Source organism: Piliocolobus tephrosceles, chromosome 12, assembly GCF_002776525.5.
Source record: "Piliocolobus tephrosceles isolate RC106 chromosome 12, ASM277652v3, whole genome shotgun sequence".
Classification (NCBI taxonomy): Eukaryota; Metazoa; Chordata; class Mammalia; order Primates; family Cercopithecidae; genus Piliocolobus; species Piliocolobus tephrosceles.
The window spans coordinates 97670249-97687233 of NC_045445.1; the positions used below are offsets into that span (position 1 = coordinate 97670249).

General features: G+C 41.6%; 1 protein-coding gene across 1 annotated transcript; it reads left to right on the plus strand.

Moving 5' to 3' along the window:
* Positions 1-3199: 3199 nt before the first annotated feature.
* Positions 3200-9798, plus strand: LOC111531433 (diphosphoinositol polyphosphate phosphohydrolase 3-alpha). Its single transcript, XM_023198680.3, has 2 exons — positions 3200-3879; positions 8060-9798. Coding segments are annotated over exons 1-2 (495 nt in total). The 5' UTR covers positions 3200-3385; the 3' UTR covers positions 8061-9798.
* Positions 9799-16985: the final 7187 nt, after the last annotated feature.

The following is a 16985-nucleotide window of genomic DNA, read 5'->3' on the forward strand; positions in this document are numbered from 1 at the left end:
ATTAATAATAAAGTTATTAGGCTGTTCTTGCATTGCTATGAAGAAATACCTGAGACTGGGTAATTTATAAAGAAAAGAGGTTTAATTGGCTCATGGTTCTGTAGGTTTTACAGGAAGCATGGTGTCAACAGCCGCTCAGCTTCTGGGGTGGCCTCAGGAACCTTACAATGGTGGCAGAAGGCAGAGTGGGAGAAGGTGAGTCACATTGTGAAAGCATGAACAAGACAGGGGAAGGTGCCAAGCACTTTTAAGTGACCAGATCTTGTGAGCACTCACTATCACACAGACAGCACCAAGCCATAAGGGATCCGCCCTCATGATCCAAACATCTCTCACCAGGCCCCACTTCCACCATTGGGGATTACAATTTAACATGAGATTTGGGCAAGGACAAGGATCCAAACTATGTCAGCTGTGAAAGTTTGGGTAAAAGGTAATTTAAAAATTCCCTTGCTATTGTATAAGCCTGTTTTAAGTTGTGGATCTCCATATCCAGACTTTTCCAGTAGGGTTTCAGTCTGTGCCTCTTTCCATGTTATAATGTCTATTCCTCTTCCCTGCCACAAGTATGCCCCTGGAAGGGACCTTTTGCACAGGCACAGTGTGATGTAGAACTGATACTGATGGAATAGACTAGAAAATGGCACCTCTTTCTTGTGAGACAAAGGAGATAGTACCTGGCAATTGTGAAGCAGCCCTGCCCTGTGGCCAGAGCCTGGATTGGCCATTCCCGCCCTCAGACACCACACTAGTCTGCTAGCTTTGCTAGAGGGACTTGTGATTTATTCAAATCATGTTTCAAAGCTCTGAGTAGAAGTTCAAACATTTTGTATTACCAAGTCCTAACTATATTTTTTAGGACCCCTTGCTATTTTATTTGTTTTGTGGTGGTTGATAGTGCCAAGTTGGATGTCATCATTTTCCATTTTAATTCCTACATGATTATTGGTGGTATGCATGAAAGCTCTTGATATTTTAAATCATAATATTTCATTTTTCTATTTACAGGGATTTATTTTCACATTTTTTCTTAGGTGTTTCCCAAGAAGATATCCATATCTACAAACAATGACAACTTTGTGTTTTTACCAATATATATCAGACTTTTTACTCTTCACAACTCATTCCACTAGAAAAAACTTGTAAGACAATATTTAATAATATTTTTGATAGTAGGCAGACTTGTCTTGCTCCTTATTGTAATGCAGTTTTCCCTAGTTGTTTAACATAATTTGTGTGTTTGTGAATTTGAGAACCCTGAGAAATATTGCCTGTTAAGTATACTTTCTTAGTTTTTTGTTTGTTTTTTGAGATGGAGTTTCGCTCTTGTTACCCAGGCTGGAGTGCAATGGCACGATCTCGGCTCACTACAACCTCCGCCACCTGGGTTCAAGTGATTCTCCTGCCTCAGCCTCCCGAGTAGCTGGGATTACAGGCATGTGCCACCACGCCCGGCTAACTTTGTATTTTTAGTAGGGATGGGGTTTCTCCATGTTGGTCAGGCTGGTCCCGATCTCCCGACCTCAGGTGATCTGCCTGCCTCCGCCTCCCAAAGTGTTGGGATTACAGGTGTGAGCCATGGCGCCCAGCCTCTTAGTTTGTTTTTAATCCCAAGTGTTCAATTCCTTCAAATGTTCTTCCATCGTCCATCCATCTTTAAAATATGGTCAGGAGAAGCAGTGTCTCTATCGAGGTCACTCTTTTTATGTCTGTATTTTATAATTTTGTTCATATATGACCCACAGCATTTTGTCGTATTACGGTCTAGGTAGTGCAGATATTGCTTGCGCTTGGGAATAGGATCATTTTTATTTGTGATTCTGCGTATAAGTGGAGTTGAACAGATCCTGGGAAAGTGAACTAAATTGTTATTTGAAAATTGGACTGCATGTCTCACGACTACTCTCCATTTCCATATGAGTCCATTTCCCCTATATAAAGGAATTAGTTCATCAACAAAGCAGGCTTTCATGATCCCCGCCTTGGCTGATGCCAACAGAGTGCCAGTAAGAGAGAGACAAAGGTGCAATCAAAATCAGGGGACATCAGAGGTCTTCTCTCCACGGCTACTATGACATGAGGAAACACCAAGAATAAATGAGAAGGAAGGCTCTAGGTTGTTAAATTTTTGGCGATGGGATGCCATTTCCTGGCCAAGAGGACAGGAGGACCAGAGAGAGAGGTGAGAGAGCAGCAAGTGACCTTGCTGGAGTCTCACGCCGGGAGTCTTTTAAAAATCAAAGTGGAATAGGAAGGGATCTCCACGTGTATGGTTTCCCAACCCCCAAGTGGTGCTTATGAAAGAGAAAGAGAAGTGTGGAGTGTGTGGGGAATGAGAGAATGTCTTGGGCTTTAACGCAGGACTACTAGATGGGTGGTGCTCTGGTCTTTAAGGTGTACGTGCATCGAAGTGCAAATGGCTGCAACAAGGAGGTGAGGAGTGTACCCATGAGGAAACTGAGACACAAAGGGGTCAAGCAGGTTGTGAACAGGAGTTTAAGAAAAGCGTTAAATTACTAGCCGCGCCAAGATGCTCGGCAAGGTGGGAACCTGTTGAAGAAATAAAACTGCATCATGTGACTCAGCAAGGATGCGCGGCTACTCTGCCAAAAATCCCGTGGGTCGTTTTGACAACACCGGGGCCCAGGTCCCATGAGTAAGCCAGAATGGTTCATCGTGGGGGAGAATGATGACGACGATGCCCTTGCCTCTGTCGTGTGTAAAACGGCTGCGTGTGGGTTTCGCGCAGCGCGGTGGGGAGGGAAAGGAGAAACGTCCTGCCGCGCTACAGTCGCGTTTGGGTCAAAGGCACACGTGCAGGCAATCGGCCAAAGTCACAATGCGGTGAATTTCACGGTGCGCGAAGGAGGTTCCCGGCCCCCAGGGTTGCGGGGCGCCTGCGCAGTGGGCCCGAGGCGTCGCGCGCAGCGGGAGCCAGGAGACCCCCGCCCCCGCCCCTCGCCCTCCGTTGCGAACGCGCACGTGAACGGAAGCGCGGACGCGTCCGTGAATGCGCCTCACCTCGCTCAAACCCTCCCCGGCGGCCGAGGTGGGGAGACGCGCCCCCGAGAAGCGGGTGGGCTCTGTGGAGAGTCGCGGGCTCGCGGGCGGCGGCGCCTCCTCCACTCTGGCGGGCCCGGGTTCGGCCGGCCGCCCATCGGACTGGCGGACTGGCTGACTGACGCGCCTTGCTGCCCCCGCCTCCGCCCGCGCCCCGCCCAGCTTCATCTCTCCCTTCGCTCCCCGGGCTCGCGGGCAGACTGAGGCGCCTCTCTCTCCCCGCCCCTCGCTTCGGCCCTTTCTCTTCCCAGCACCTCGGCTGCTCGGCGGCGGCGGCGGCAGCGGCCCGCGCAGCAGCGAGAGGCAAGAAGAGGCTGCCTCGAGGATGAAGTGCAAGCCCAACCAGACGCGGACCTACGACCCCGAGGGGTTCAAGAAGCGGGCGGCGTGCCTGTGCTTCCGGAGCGAGCGCGAGGACGAGGTCCTGTTAGTGAGTAGCAGCCGGTACCCGGACCGCTGGATCGTGCCGGGCGGGGGCATGGAGCCCGAGGAGGAGCCGGGCGGTGCGGCGGTCCGAGAGGTGTACGAAGAGGCGGGAGTCAAGGGGAAGTTAGGCCGGCTCCTGGGCGTCTTCGAACAGAACCAGGACCCCAAGCACAGAACGTACGTGTATGTACTGACTGTCACGGAGCTGCTGGAGGATTGGGAAGATTCGGTTAGCATTGGGAGGAAGCGAGAGTGGTTCAAAGTCGAAGATGCCATCAAGGTTCTCCAGTGCCACAAGCCCGTGCACGCCGAATATCTGGAGAAACTAAAGCTGGGCGGTTCCCCAACCAATGGAAACTCCATGGCCCCATCCTCGCCAGATAGCGATCCCTAGTATGTACCGCTCGCGCCCTCACAGACTTCTGTTTGTCTGCCTCGCTTAAAATGCATCCCGCCTGGAGCACCTCCTGTGCCATGTGCGGTCTCACTGGGAGGAGGGAGGCTTCTTTTGTTTCCTTGGCATACCCTCTGAATCACGCTTGCAAACTGTCTCAATTGCCAGGCCCTGTTTTCAGACAGTTTGCACGTTTTTCAGATGCTTTCAAAAATCGCTTCTTGGTTACACTGTAAAATGTTTCGGGGAAGCCTATGCCGCTTGGGGTTTTAGGTGCCTTAACTGTTCACCCTGCTTTTGGGGGGTGTTTGGGGGGGGGCGAGGGGTGGGTGGGGAGCGTGTGGGGAGTGTGTGTCTGCCTGTGCGCCCTGTGATGTTTTTGGTTTTACATTTCACACATAGTCGTGGGTGAGCGTGCGTGCGCATTTTTGATACCAGCCTTGTGGTTTGTTTGGTAGTGGAGGCCTTTAAAGTCTGACCAGCTTGGTTGTGTGGGCATCTTTTAGTATTATTTTTCCCTTGAGTTGTTTTCTCCTTCACAGCGTTCACCCTTGTCAAGGAGGCCTTCTGTGGTGGGAGTTGGTTTAAAAGATCAGTTTTGAATTTTTTTAAAAATTAGGAAATTCTACATCTTGTGCTCTTTCTGCACTCATCACTTTAGCCTCAGAAATGGCATCTCATTTGCCTCTTTCAGAAATTTCTTTTTCTGTTTGTATGTGTAGATCATTTGGTTTTCAAAAAATTTTCACAAGTGGTAATTTTTCACTGCTGACTTCAAATCGCTATTTCCCATGTAGATTAACCTTATTGAATAGATGCTGCTGGGGATCTGCTAGCCAAACACATCTTACCAGAAAAACTGTATTCACAGAATTTGATTTCCCATGCTCAACTTCCAACTCCCATTGCCCCTTATTGGATACCATAGAAGATCCATGGTTCTCTGGATTTAAGTTCGCTTTTGAAGGTGCTCTCCCTCCCTTATTTGAATGTAGTGACATTCCGCTTAAACCTCCCTGACTCCCAGGAACCACAGAAATGGGATCTTTTATGGCGATTACATCCCAACTGAGTTAGCTCTAGTGATGTTCAGCTGGTAGAGAATTATCAAACTATTAGGATTCCTGAACAATCTCTCTTATGATAGAGTAATTGTTTTGTCTCACAGGACAACCTATTCTAGGTGCAGGTGACCAGCATCTACATCAAGAAATTAACGTTGCCTGTAATCCAAAAACCTCCTACTCATTATTTTGCTCTCCTGTCTTTTAATACCATAGAATAGTTCGTTTTTAAACTGTCTCTATTCTTTTTTTTTTTGCTGACCCCTTGTGTGCTTTTTGTATTTTACCCTTCAAAACACTGAAATATTTTTCTCTATTTGGAGTACATTGTAATTTCACAAATAATATATTTTATGCTGCTAAACAGTGGGTGCCATTGCACTTTCTAAAGAAATATGGTGCCACTGTTTAGAAATCTTATAACAACACATTTAAGTATAGGTGAACAAAGTACAAATCTGTTTCTCAAAACATTTTCTGCACTGATGCTATCAAAGTAAAGAGTAAACTAGAAATTGTGGCTTTTTAAAACTTATAACAGTTTTATTTTAATTACATGGTCTGATCAAATACTGAGTATTTTTCTATTTTTCTCTTAACAAAGTGATACATGTTGAATATATATATTTGAACCACATATGTTTAAAAATATTTTTTAACTTTTAATTCCAGGGGTACAAGTGCAGATTTGTTCCTCAGGTAAACTTGTGTCATGGTTATTTGTTGTACAGATTATTTCATCACCATGAAGCACGTAGTGTACATTCCAAACAAATTGACTTTTATTATTCAGTCTAAAATAGATCTTAAGATTTTCCTCAATAAGCTAGTTATTCCAGAAGGTTCTTGTTTCTACATTAATATTGACCTAGGAGAGATTGTATTTTATGGATATTTTTGTAGATAAAATGTATTCCACATGAAACACTGTCATGATTACACTGGAGACTTAACTCGTACTTGCTATCATTAGAAGCAATTATGCATCATCTTATTTGGTTCTTAAGTTATCTGACAAAGTAAAAAATAATGTACAGTATTCATAGTAACCCACTGTTAAGAATTGTAAGCTTATAAATATGTTGTGGTTTTTCTTTTTCTTTTTTCTTTCCAGAAACACTTAGAATATGTAGTGCTACTTTTCAAGACGTACTGTCAAGTTAAATTAAGTGGTTTTTATAAAATATTCTCTGGAACTGAGTCTCATCAGAATAGTTAAGAGCGCCAAGGAGATTCTTTTTTTCTCTTCAAAACTAAGTCAAGAGTTTCAAGTTAAAAGCATTAGTACAGAAAATGTTTTTGAGAAACTGAGATTTGTACTTTGTTTACCTATACTTAAATGTATTGATATGTTTTCAGAACAGTGGCATCACATTTCTTTAGAACAGAGGTGGTGTATAGAAAATTTCTACCACCTTGGTGCTCCAAAATTTGATGTATAGTTGAGATTTTCTTTCCTTCTAAGAGTATTAGAGTTCACTTGTACATTATTTCTTTTGTGATAGCCGAAAAATGTACACGTAAATTTTACAGCCCTGTCTTGATAAAGAAAGGAAAAAGAGTACACAGACAGTTGAGGTTTGCAGACATGAATCACAGATTTATTTTCTGCATGCTTTATAAATAGCTTACATTTTCAGCTGGTCAAGTGTTTTATTCTTGTGAATATATAAAGAGGAAACATTAATATAGATGCATATACTGGAAACGTAATTGGTGCTGTGTCTATAAGACATAAATTTTTTTCAAGAAGTATATGTGTATGTGTGTTTCGATACAAAATCTGTTGACTACACTTTAAAGAAACAAACTAAAGAGAAGAAATTAGAAAATAATATAGTTGTTTTATTTGCATAGATTCATTTGCAATAGTTGATGTAAAGGTTTTAAATTCTTTCTGTGATTTCATTTCAGAAGGTTAGTATAAGCATGCCAATTTGTTTACAGTTAGAAAATGTGTATTTGCCTGGCAGAGCTTTCACCCCTAGAATTCCCTGTGGGGGGAGCCACCAAGTACTCTCAGAAAGACTTTCAACAGTATTTTCCTGGTAGTGGTCTCTTGATAAGATAGCTATTAATACTAATGGTATTTAGCAGATTTTAAATACGTTTGGGCAAACAGCACTATAAGAAGTGAAAGTCACTATGCTGACTGTGCTAAAACATAATGCTTTTATAAGATAGAGCATGGGCTGGGTGTGGTGGCTCACACCTGTAATCCCAGTACTTTGGGAGGTTGAGGCAGGCGGATCACTTGAGGTCAGGAGTTGGAGACTAGCCTGGCCAATGTGGTGAAACCCCGACTCTACTTCTAATTATTAATGAAGTGAAACTGCAAAAATTATCCAGGCCTGGTGGTGCGTGCCTGTAATCCCTTCACTTGGGAGGTTGAAGCAGGAGAATCTCATGAAACCAGGAGGCAGAGGTTGCAGTGAGCCAAGATCACTCCAGCCTGGGCGACAGAGTGAGACTATGTCTCAAAACAAAACAACAACAAAAAGGGTGAGCGCATGATGTGATAGAAACTACATTGGGGGTTTGAAGTCGGACAGATCTAGTTCCAGTTCTTCCTCACTGAAACTTAAACCAAGTTATCTAACAATCTGACGCCCAGTTTTTTAAAAAAATCCATTGTTGGAGATAGTAAAAATAGATACTTTATAAACATCTTCAATGAGGAGCCTTTCCTGACCCCCTGGGTTAAGAAACCGCCTTCTGTGTCATGGTTCACAGAGTTTATTGTACTTAATCTATTTTCATGGCTGTGTGGTCACTGGACTGAAAACTCTTTCGTGGGTGGGAACCAGTCTGAATTATTTCCATGAGTCTAGAGTCTGTAACATGGAATTTAGGATATTTTATGTCTTAAATGGTCACTCCTCTTTTACAAAACTTCTGATATCACTGCTTTCCTGACTTTTGCATCATGGTATACATTGGCTTATAACCCCCTCAGTTGCTGATCCAGACTCATTGCATCTGCATTAGATAATTCTGTGGAAGTGAAGTGCTTGATGCAAAGTGATTGGTGTACATAATAAGCTCTTGGTACATTTGTCAGTTGGAGGAATTATTAACATAAGCCTGCTAATTTTATGTTGGTTTGTTTTTCCAGATGAACAGCAAAGATGTTCAGGATTGTGCTGAAAGAAACATTGATGTGATCCCAGTGATCAATGGAATTGTCAAGTACAGGTGAGCACTTCTGTGTTCCCAAGAAGACAGCTCATCTGGTTTCTTCCTGCATCTTGGGACACTCCTTCCCTGTCTATACCACTGACTCTTGCTCTGGTTGTTGTACTATTATACGTGAACAGACTCTTAATTCAGCACCTATAGCCTTTTGTTGTGCTTTTTTGATGTGTCTGCCTTCTTCATTAGACTATGATGTCTTTGAGAGCAAAGACTATTTTTCCTTACTCTTTGCATATCCTGCATCTGAGACACTACTTGAAATATGGTTGGCATCACTGAAGGTTCTTTGATTCAATTAATATTTTGTAATCACCGTGTGGCAAAACATTCCCCTTCCAATCTGGTGCTAGTAGAGTATATGCTATCTAGGCACCATGTGTGTGGCTTTTGTGTATCAGGTGTTTCAGAAATATTTCAAGGCAGTTGTAAGATATTTGAGGACAAGAATTATTACTCCTATTTCTATGTCATACCACACAGTAGCTGCACAGTTTTAAGATTACACCATCTCCTAGGGTAATGTTTTGTAGAATCAGTCCTTCGTGTAACAACTCTAGTGTTTTTGTACTGTTGATGATTTGCTTAAAATTTTATTCAAAAAATATCACTTGCTATAAAGGTAATTGTAAAAATAAATACAGTGGACACAAAATAATGTTGTGAGTTTTTATAAAAATAAATTTTAAAATGATATATAAAACATTTTTTTTTGCAATGCCTGCCCTAACCACTTCTTACACGTCATCTTGACATCTCTTTGAGGAAACACTGGTCCTCATTTTACAGATTTAACATACTGTATTATTTGATGCCAGAGCTAACAGGCTATATCATAGGCAGTTTCCAAAGTTAATTATGCCATTTAGTTTGTCTAGGTTTCTTTTGCCTCTCTCACTGATCCATTTGGCTGTAGTTTTCATCCCTTTTCTAGTACACACAGCTAGCTCCTCATCCTACCTGGTTTCTGCATATGAGAATGCAGAGGGCTGAGAGAGGGAAAATTGTTGTCACTTGGAAAAGGCATTTAGGAAAGAGGCTGCCGTTAGAGGGGAAAACAAAATGAAGGATTTTTAAAAAACGAGGACTTGGATCAGCTGCCTCCAGGAGAATAGCTTTAAGAAAATAACAAAGGTGTTTATGGAGTTTGCCATGGGATGTGTGATATCAGCAGTCTTCTCCAGTTCCTTACAAATGATCCAAAGTGGTTCTAATATGGTAGTTTGTTTGATTTTTTTCTTTTACATTATAAAGCAATTGCATCGATAAAAGCTTGGACTCCATTTTAGTGTGACACTCTTCCTCATGATACCAGTGAAATGTATTGATTGTGTCCCCAATTGTTACATAATTTGAAATAAAAACGTAACTTCTTGATTTATTGTTTTTTAAAGATGTGATATGGTACTGTGGTTATGTTGTTTTAAAACATTCTTATCTTTTAGAGAAGTATACTGAAAAATGTACAGGTGAAATGATATGCTACTGGTGTTTGCTTCAAAATCATCTGAGTGTGGGGTAATTGAGTGCATAGATGAAACAAGATTGGCCATAAATTGATAATTGCTGAAGCTGTGTGATGGATGTTTGAGAGTTCATTATACTATTCTCTATACTTTTGTATATGTTTGAAATTTTCCATAATAAAAATTGAAAAAAGTATTCTTCACAGTTTACTTGTAGGCCCCCTCTAGACTTAAGTGCAGAAGGCTGATCAGAAGACAGATCCACAGCCCAGAAAGATTCATTCCTCTTCTCCAAAAACCTAGCTTTTGTTCTTGAGCTAAACTTGTTTGCAGACTGTTCTTCCCTGAGTGTGAATTTTTCCTTGCAAAGCCCCCAGTTCTACATGCCAAAGGATTTTATTCCCTTCAGTATGTCACACATTACCAGAACACTTTAAACCCTAGTGATGGACCATAGGTTTAGGTTCCAGTTGGGACACTCATTCTACTATTTACCTTTTTTTAAAAAGGCACTGAATATTTTTTTCTGATTACAAAATTAATTCATCTTAATTTCAGAAAAAATTTAAAATTCCAAAATAATAAAAAATGAATAAGATCTAGTATTTGATAGCACAACAGGGTGACTATAGTCAATAATTTAATTGTACATTAAAAAATAACTGAAAGTGTAATTGGATTGTATGTAACACAAAGGATAAATGCTTGCGGTGATGGATGCACCTTTTACCCTGATGTGATTATTATACATTGTATGTCTTTATCAAAATATCCCATATACCCCATACATATATATATATCTACTATGTACTCACAACAATTAAAAATAAACATTTAAAAAATTATTACATTTAAAAAATTATTACATGTAAAAAAATCACACATGATTCCTTTACACAGATAACCGAATTTAAATATATAATTTCCAGTCTTTCTATTTACAAATAAAAATATATATAATTCAAACAAGGATAGCACAGGTGGCCTCATCCAGAGTATTTCCAAATAATCCATGATCTTTTTATTGTTAAGCATACACCATACAGGCATCTCGCCATTCCTTAGAATTTTTTAGGCTAATGCTCGGCCATAATGGAATTTGTACTGCTTTTGCCTTTTGCACAAGTACAAAAAGCATAGCAGAAAACTTGGGTCTGAAATCTAGACCAAGCCCTAGTCACCAGGACCTAGTGCAGGGTGGAATAGGCCTGTTTTGTGTTTGCTTTTGTTTCCTAATTCCCACACAGATTTTTTACTTGCCAAGCACTGAGGCTGGGGACAAGCCATCAATTCAGACGGGGTGCTCTTGTAATAAATCATACAATTGCAGTGTATTGGCTAAAAGTAGGCCTGTTACTAGTTTATCTGTTTTCCAGAAAGTCGTCTTTGTCTTCTCCACCGTATCACTGCCTGCAAGCTCTGCCCCTCATGAAGTTGCTGCTCCTCCGGGCACAGTGGTATCCAAGTGGCAAATAAGGATACTACCACTCTGGACTCAAAAGGGAATCCTGCTCTCCCTTTTCTACCTTCTTACCCTATAATGTTCCCACACCCTTCCCTAATTTCCTACAGCACCATCAGAGACTAGGCCGTAACTTTTAATGAGATTTTACTGAAGATTACCAGATAATGTGAGGGAAATGTAATACAAAAAATACAATTTACAACTGCTGCACAGTGTATACTAGAAGGGCCAGACACTGTAGGTTTTGTTGCTAGACTAGTTCTCTGACCCAGGCTGACTCCAAATGGCCTAGAGAAATCTGTCCATCCTCCAACCCCTACCACTACCAAAAACTGAGAGTTTGCAATTTCAAATTATGGACACTGATATTTCCCATACCTGAGGAGAGGGGAGAGCTGTTCTCTCAACTCAGTCTCCAAATAGCACTTGAGGTGTCTCAAACTTCTATTCCCAGAGTTAAGGCTATACTGAAATCAATGAAATGAGTTAAAGGTCTAGAAAGTTAAGGCTATAAACCTGAAATCAATGAAATGAATCAAAGGACTAGAATGTGGTGGGTTGGGAATGGAAATTCAGTTTTATCTTACTCAAAAGCTCATGCTCTTTAGATGAAGATGATGACAATATCGCATAATGAATTCAGTGGTTCTCCTCTGTACTGGATGGTAAACCATGGAAAACCAGAAAGCCCATCCGTGGTCCAAGAAGATCCATTAACACTGTGACCTGTGTAAGCATTCACAACAATGTGAAGAAGCAGGCCAGGACCTCTGGGAGTTTAGACTTTGGGGCTAGTGCTGAGGGGATAGAGGGCTCAGGGCAGAGTTGGTAACAATTATATTTCTTATATCTACTCATTCAAACTTAGACCTCATTTCTTGGGTGTTAAAAGAAGACATACGTAGTAGACTGCAAAGTCATTCTTAGCAGGTGGTTCCAGTGGTGGCGTCACGCACCCTAGTGGACATTTTAGGAGTTAGCTCAGTCCTAATGTATTTTTAAAGAAAAATTTATTACACTGTTTTCACATAAATTATTTGAGCTCAAAGTCAGATGGGGGCAGGGGAGGTTCTGTTAGCTCCATTTCAGATGAGAAAACTGAGTCTCAGCAAGGTTAGGTAAAATGATACAGGTCACGCTTCCAATACAGAACAAAGCTGGGATTAGATACCCAGGTATGCAGAATGCTGTTGCCATTCTGCCATAAAAAATGGCTGCTCTTGGGCGGGCACGGTCACTCATGCCTGTAATCCCAGCACTTTGGGAGACCGAGGTGGGCGGATCACGAGGTCACAAGATCGAGACCATCCTGGCTAACACGGTGAAACCCCGTTTCTACTAAAAATACAAAAAATTAGCTGGGTGTGGTGGCAGGCGCCTGTAGTCCCAGCTACTTGGGAGGCTGAGGCAGGGGAATGGCGTGAACCCGGGAGGCGGAGCTTGCAGTGAGCCCAGGCTCTCCAGCCTGGGCGACAGAGTGAGACTCTGTCTCAAAAAAAAAAAAAAAAAAAAAGCATAACGGTGTGAGATGATTTATATGTTGATTTGCTTCATTATAGTAGCTATTTTACTATCTATATATATCCCATAACATGTATACCTTAAATATACACAAAATCTATTTTAAAAAATTTACTATTACATTTGATTTAGAGCAAGGAAAACTTTCACAGAAACACTTGCTGTCCAAGACTATTTACATTTACCTTTTTCTAATTCTGAATTAAATCTTAGTACTTAATATATGAAGAAGGGGCCTTCATCATGTTTCAATCAGTAAAATTTTGAGTTCTTTAAGTTGTATTTTTCCATCTAGCTTTAACCTGGTAATAAATAGTCAAGTATTTGCATTGATCTAGTGCCTCCATCCTTACAACTGTGCTTTAGCTGTGATAAAGCTATTCAGAACTTTAGGCCAAGAATTCTGCTACCTCAGGGTATGTGGGTTGAGCAAATCAGAAATAGCTCCGTCTTTATGGAATTCTCAGCGTATTGAGGAGACAGATTATACATTCCAACAAAATGTACTATTTTTTATGATAGTGGGGATTCAGTCGGCTCTGCTAGCTCATAGTACAGGGAACTAATCTATATGAGGCGAGGGAGAAGAGAAAAAGTTTCTTGGAGGAAATGCCATGTAATTTGACATCTGAAGGATACATAGGATTTAGCCAGTAAAAGTAGTGAAAGGGTATTTAACAGAGAAGGAAGAATAAATGTGAGGTTCTGGAAGACAGATAAAATATGGTGCTTTGGGGAACAAGAACTTGTTCATTATGTCTAGAATGTAGTGTAAGGGTATAAAAGAGAAGAAAGGATCTTCTGGAGATGAAACTGATTGGGTAAGTAAAAGCCAGATTATAGAGAGTCTGATGTGACTTGTTCAGGGATTTGAGGAAAGGAGACATGACCTCAATCCGAAGAGTAGAAAATTGTTTGCTAAGGGGCTAAGAGGAGGCTGTGGTCATAGTCCAGGTGAGAAATGATGGTGACCTGAACTAGGGTATTGACTATGTTGAAAGAAGTAGATACATTCAAGAAATATGTGAGCCAAGTACAGTGGCTCATACCTGTAATCCCAACAATTTAGGAGGCTGAGGCAGGAGGATTGCTTAAGCCCAGGAGTTTGAGGCTGCAGTGAGCTATGATTGTGCCACTGCACTCTAGTCTTGGCGGCCAAGCAAGGCTTTGTCAAAAAAAAAAAAAAAAAAAAAAAAAAAAAAGACATAAATATGTGGCATTTAAAGGAGTATACGTTGATTAATTGGATGTTGGAGATGAGAAAGAGGTGTGGATATCAGGGATATATTTTTAGAATATTTGACTGGAGCAACTGAGTTGATGGTGTGCCATTCCCTTAGATGGAACCTAATAGAGGAAAAATATAAAAGCACCTACTTTCTGCTCCAAAAGAGAAGCAGTACTTTTAAGTCAGGAATCCTGTACTACTGGTACCCAAGGGGCATTAACTTGGAGATGTTCAAAAGGCCGGAGATACCCTGATGTGCAGCCTAGGAAGGAAGAATGAGCCAGAGATGTAGATTTTGGAGTCATCAGTGTATGGGCAGTAGGTGAAGAGGATATAAATGAGATCATCCAGTAGAGGGTGTAGAGAGAGGACACCGAAGATCTCTCTGAGAGGTATCAACATTTCAGGACTTCCAGATGGTTATGTAACTGAGTATTTCATATTTCTAAGAAAAAGAGAATGAGTTATTATTTCTTATTGTGGTTACTCCTTTTCTATTTTTTCCTTTTCTCCCTGTTCCCCACTTCCTGCTTAGTCCTTTAGAAATTCAATTATAACCTTTTGCCTCCGCTTCACCAGACACTTCCTACAAGGCAAATTCATCTAACTATGTGCTTAGAAGCTCCAGCGTGGAGCTCTCTCCCACGAGGAGACTGCCACGAGGACAACAGTCAATTTACAACCCAAAGTATGCCTGCTACAAAACTCTCCCACCCAGAGAGCTTCAGCCACCTTTACAACCTAGTTCTGTCCATGAAGAAACCAACTCGACTGCCTGGTAGATGAAGCAACAAGGTGAGCATGCAGACCCCCACCTGTTTGCTTCCTTTCCTGCATGCCATTTATGCTAGTCCCCCTTTGAAAAGCATGCACTTTCTGCTCTAAAAGTGAAGCGATACTTTTAAGGAAGGAAGTCTGTACTTCTTCCCGTAAGCTAGGTTTTGAATAAAAGGTCACTTTCTTTATACCAGACCTCACTCTTGTTAATCGGACACTGTGCAAGTGGCAAGCAACTGAACCTGCATTTTAGTTACAGTTTTGGTGGCCCATATGGGGAAGTTCTGTGTGCCCTAGGCGATCCAAGCCTGTCAGCCTGGTTTCACCACTGGGTCAGGCGTGGGGTCGCCTGTGAGTGCCAGCTGCTCTTGGCTAGCAGACCTGTGACAGGACCATTAGGGAACTTCCCAGCAGCTGCCAGAAAGGCTTTTGTTCTTGGTGAACCTCCCTTTCACCTCCTAGCATGATGTCTGCTGCTTTCAATGCTTCACGGGTACAAAGAAAGTGACCTCTGAAGAAGCCAGCAAACTCTGGAATTGAGTGAGTGAGAGTGCAATTGATCACTTTCTGCCTCTCTTGGGGTGCTGCTGGGGCCCTGCTTTATTTAGACTTGGCTGATAGTGACACCATTTCATCATTTTATACATTTACATTTGTTTGTATGTGCAGCACCAAAGGAGCATTTGCTGGGCTTGGACTCAGCTGCCTGTGGAGCCATTTGGAACTGGGGTGGGGGATTCAGGACCTCACCCAATCCCTTGATTGGTGATTCATTCGGAAGCATGCTGTTTGTTTCCATGTGTAAATGTATGACTTTGTGTATGAGCCCTGATCCCTTTACTCTCCACCTCCAATTTCACCCTTCTGACTATCTGGGAGAGCCTCCCACTTGGGGTACTGAGACTCTCTTTAACGGAAGATAAATGAGAATGGTGGGGGTAGTGACCCTGCACTGTGTGATGGCTGGAAGGCTCCCAAGTTTCCTTTCAGTCACTTTACCTCCTTTCTTTCTCATTCCCCACTCGTAAAACCTTCTTCCCCTCCTTTCTTTCTCATGCCCCACTTGTAAAACCTGGCTTCTGTGTGGAGGCCTGCCAGGCTATATCTTTCTCTTCTTTTCTGCCTGCTTTAAATCTGCTGTTACTAAGCTGCTGATACTGAGATAGGACTCATTATTTGTGGTCTAACTAGAACGTAAACATTGGAAACTCATTTGAAACTGAAGGGAAAAAGGGTAAAAGGTTTCTTTTTAAAAAAGCCACCACAGAGAGTGCGTTACCAAAATTTAAGTTCACAGCTTTTACTGGATTATGTATTGGGGCAAACAAAGTTTAGCCGTGTAAACAAGTTCCAATTTCATGAAAGAATAGCTTAGTAGTGTGAATTTCACCGTAAAGTGGTGAGTTTGCATATTTTTTGACAGTAACTAATTTGTTATTAGTTCAATGATAACTTCTAAATCTGAGTTATTGACAAAATGCCCATATGTTTAACTTTAAGGTTCTTACTTAAACACTAATGTTTACAGGCTTTAAAATGGTTAACAGGGAAATAACTTTAAATAATGACCATCTTTGTGTAATAGCTCAGTTTTCAGAAGTAATCTAAATAAACTGATAGAAATGGGAAAGTTGGGTACATATAAATGACATAAATGCTTGTAAGTAGACTTACTCTATACTTTAAAATCTTAGAATTGTTTTGAATGCTTATTGGATGTCTGGGTCATTTCCAATTAAAAAGGGATTATTGTATGGGAAACATGTTCCAAAACTTGTGGAATGGTTCTCATCTATAAACTGCTAATATCTGATACACAGTTCAGGACTTCTTGCTTCCTAGGTTTATATAAAATGTACCAAAGAACATGGGTTCTTATTGTGTCTGGAACTGGTTCCTTCCGGTGGGTTCTTGGTCTCGCTGACTTCAAGAATAAAGCTGTGAGTGTTACAGTTCTTAAAGATGATGTGTCCGGAGTTTGTTCCTTCCAGTGCCCAGACTTCAGGGTTGATTCCCTCATCAAGCAGGGGACAACAAATGGGTAACTTGTTCCCCACATTCATGTAGATAATTGCTCCAGCTTTGGCTAATACATCCCTCCCTAATAAGGGTGTGGGACTTTCAGGCATAACAAGAAAGTCATGTGAAAAGAGCAAAGTCTCCCAATTACAACTGAGGAGGTGGGAGAAATACCTGGTTACAGGATGTCCCGGGATTCCTCGGATGGTAACAGACCTTGAGTACAGCTGTCCAGGACAGGAGATTAACACTGAGAAAGTTGCGCCAGTGTCCAGGAGGAAGTCAATTTGGCCCTCGATGGTTAAACGTACCCCCGGCTCAGTGGCAGTGATGACATGAGCTGGCGCTTGCCCTGGGCACCCTCAGTTCTGTT

Excerpts from the sequence above, each read along its gene's own strand:
- LOC111531433 (XM_023198680.3), top strand. The coding sequence starts at position 3,386 with ATGAAGTGCAAGCCCAACCAGACGCGGACCTACGACCCCGAGGGGTTC.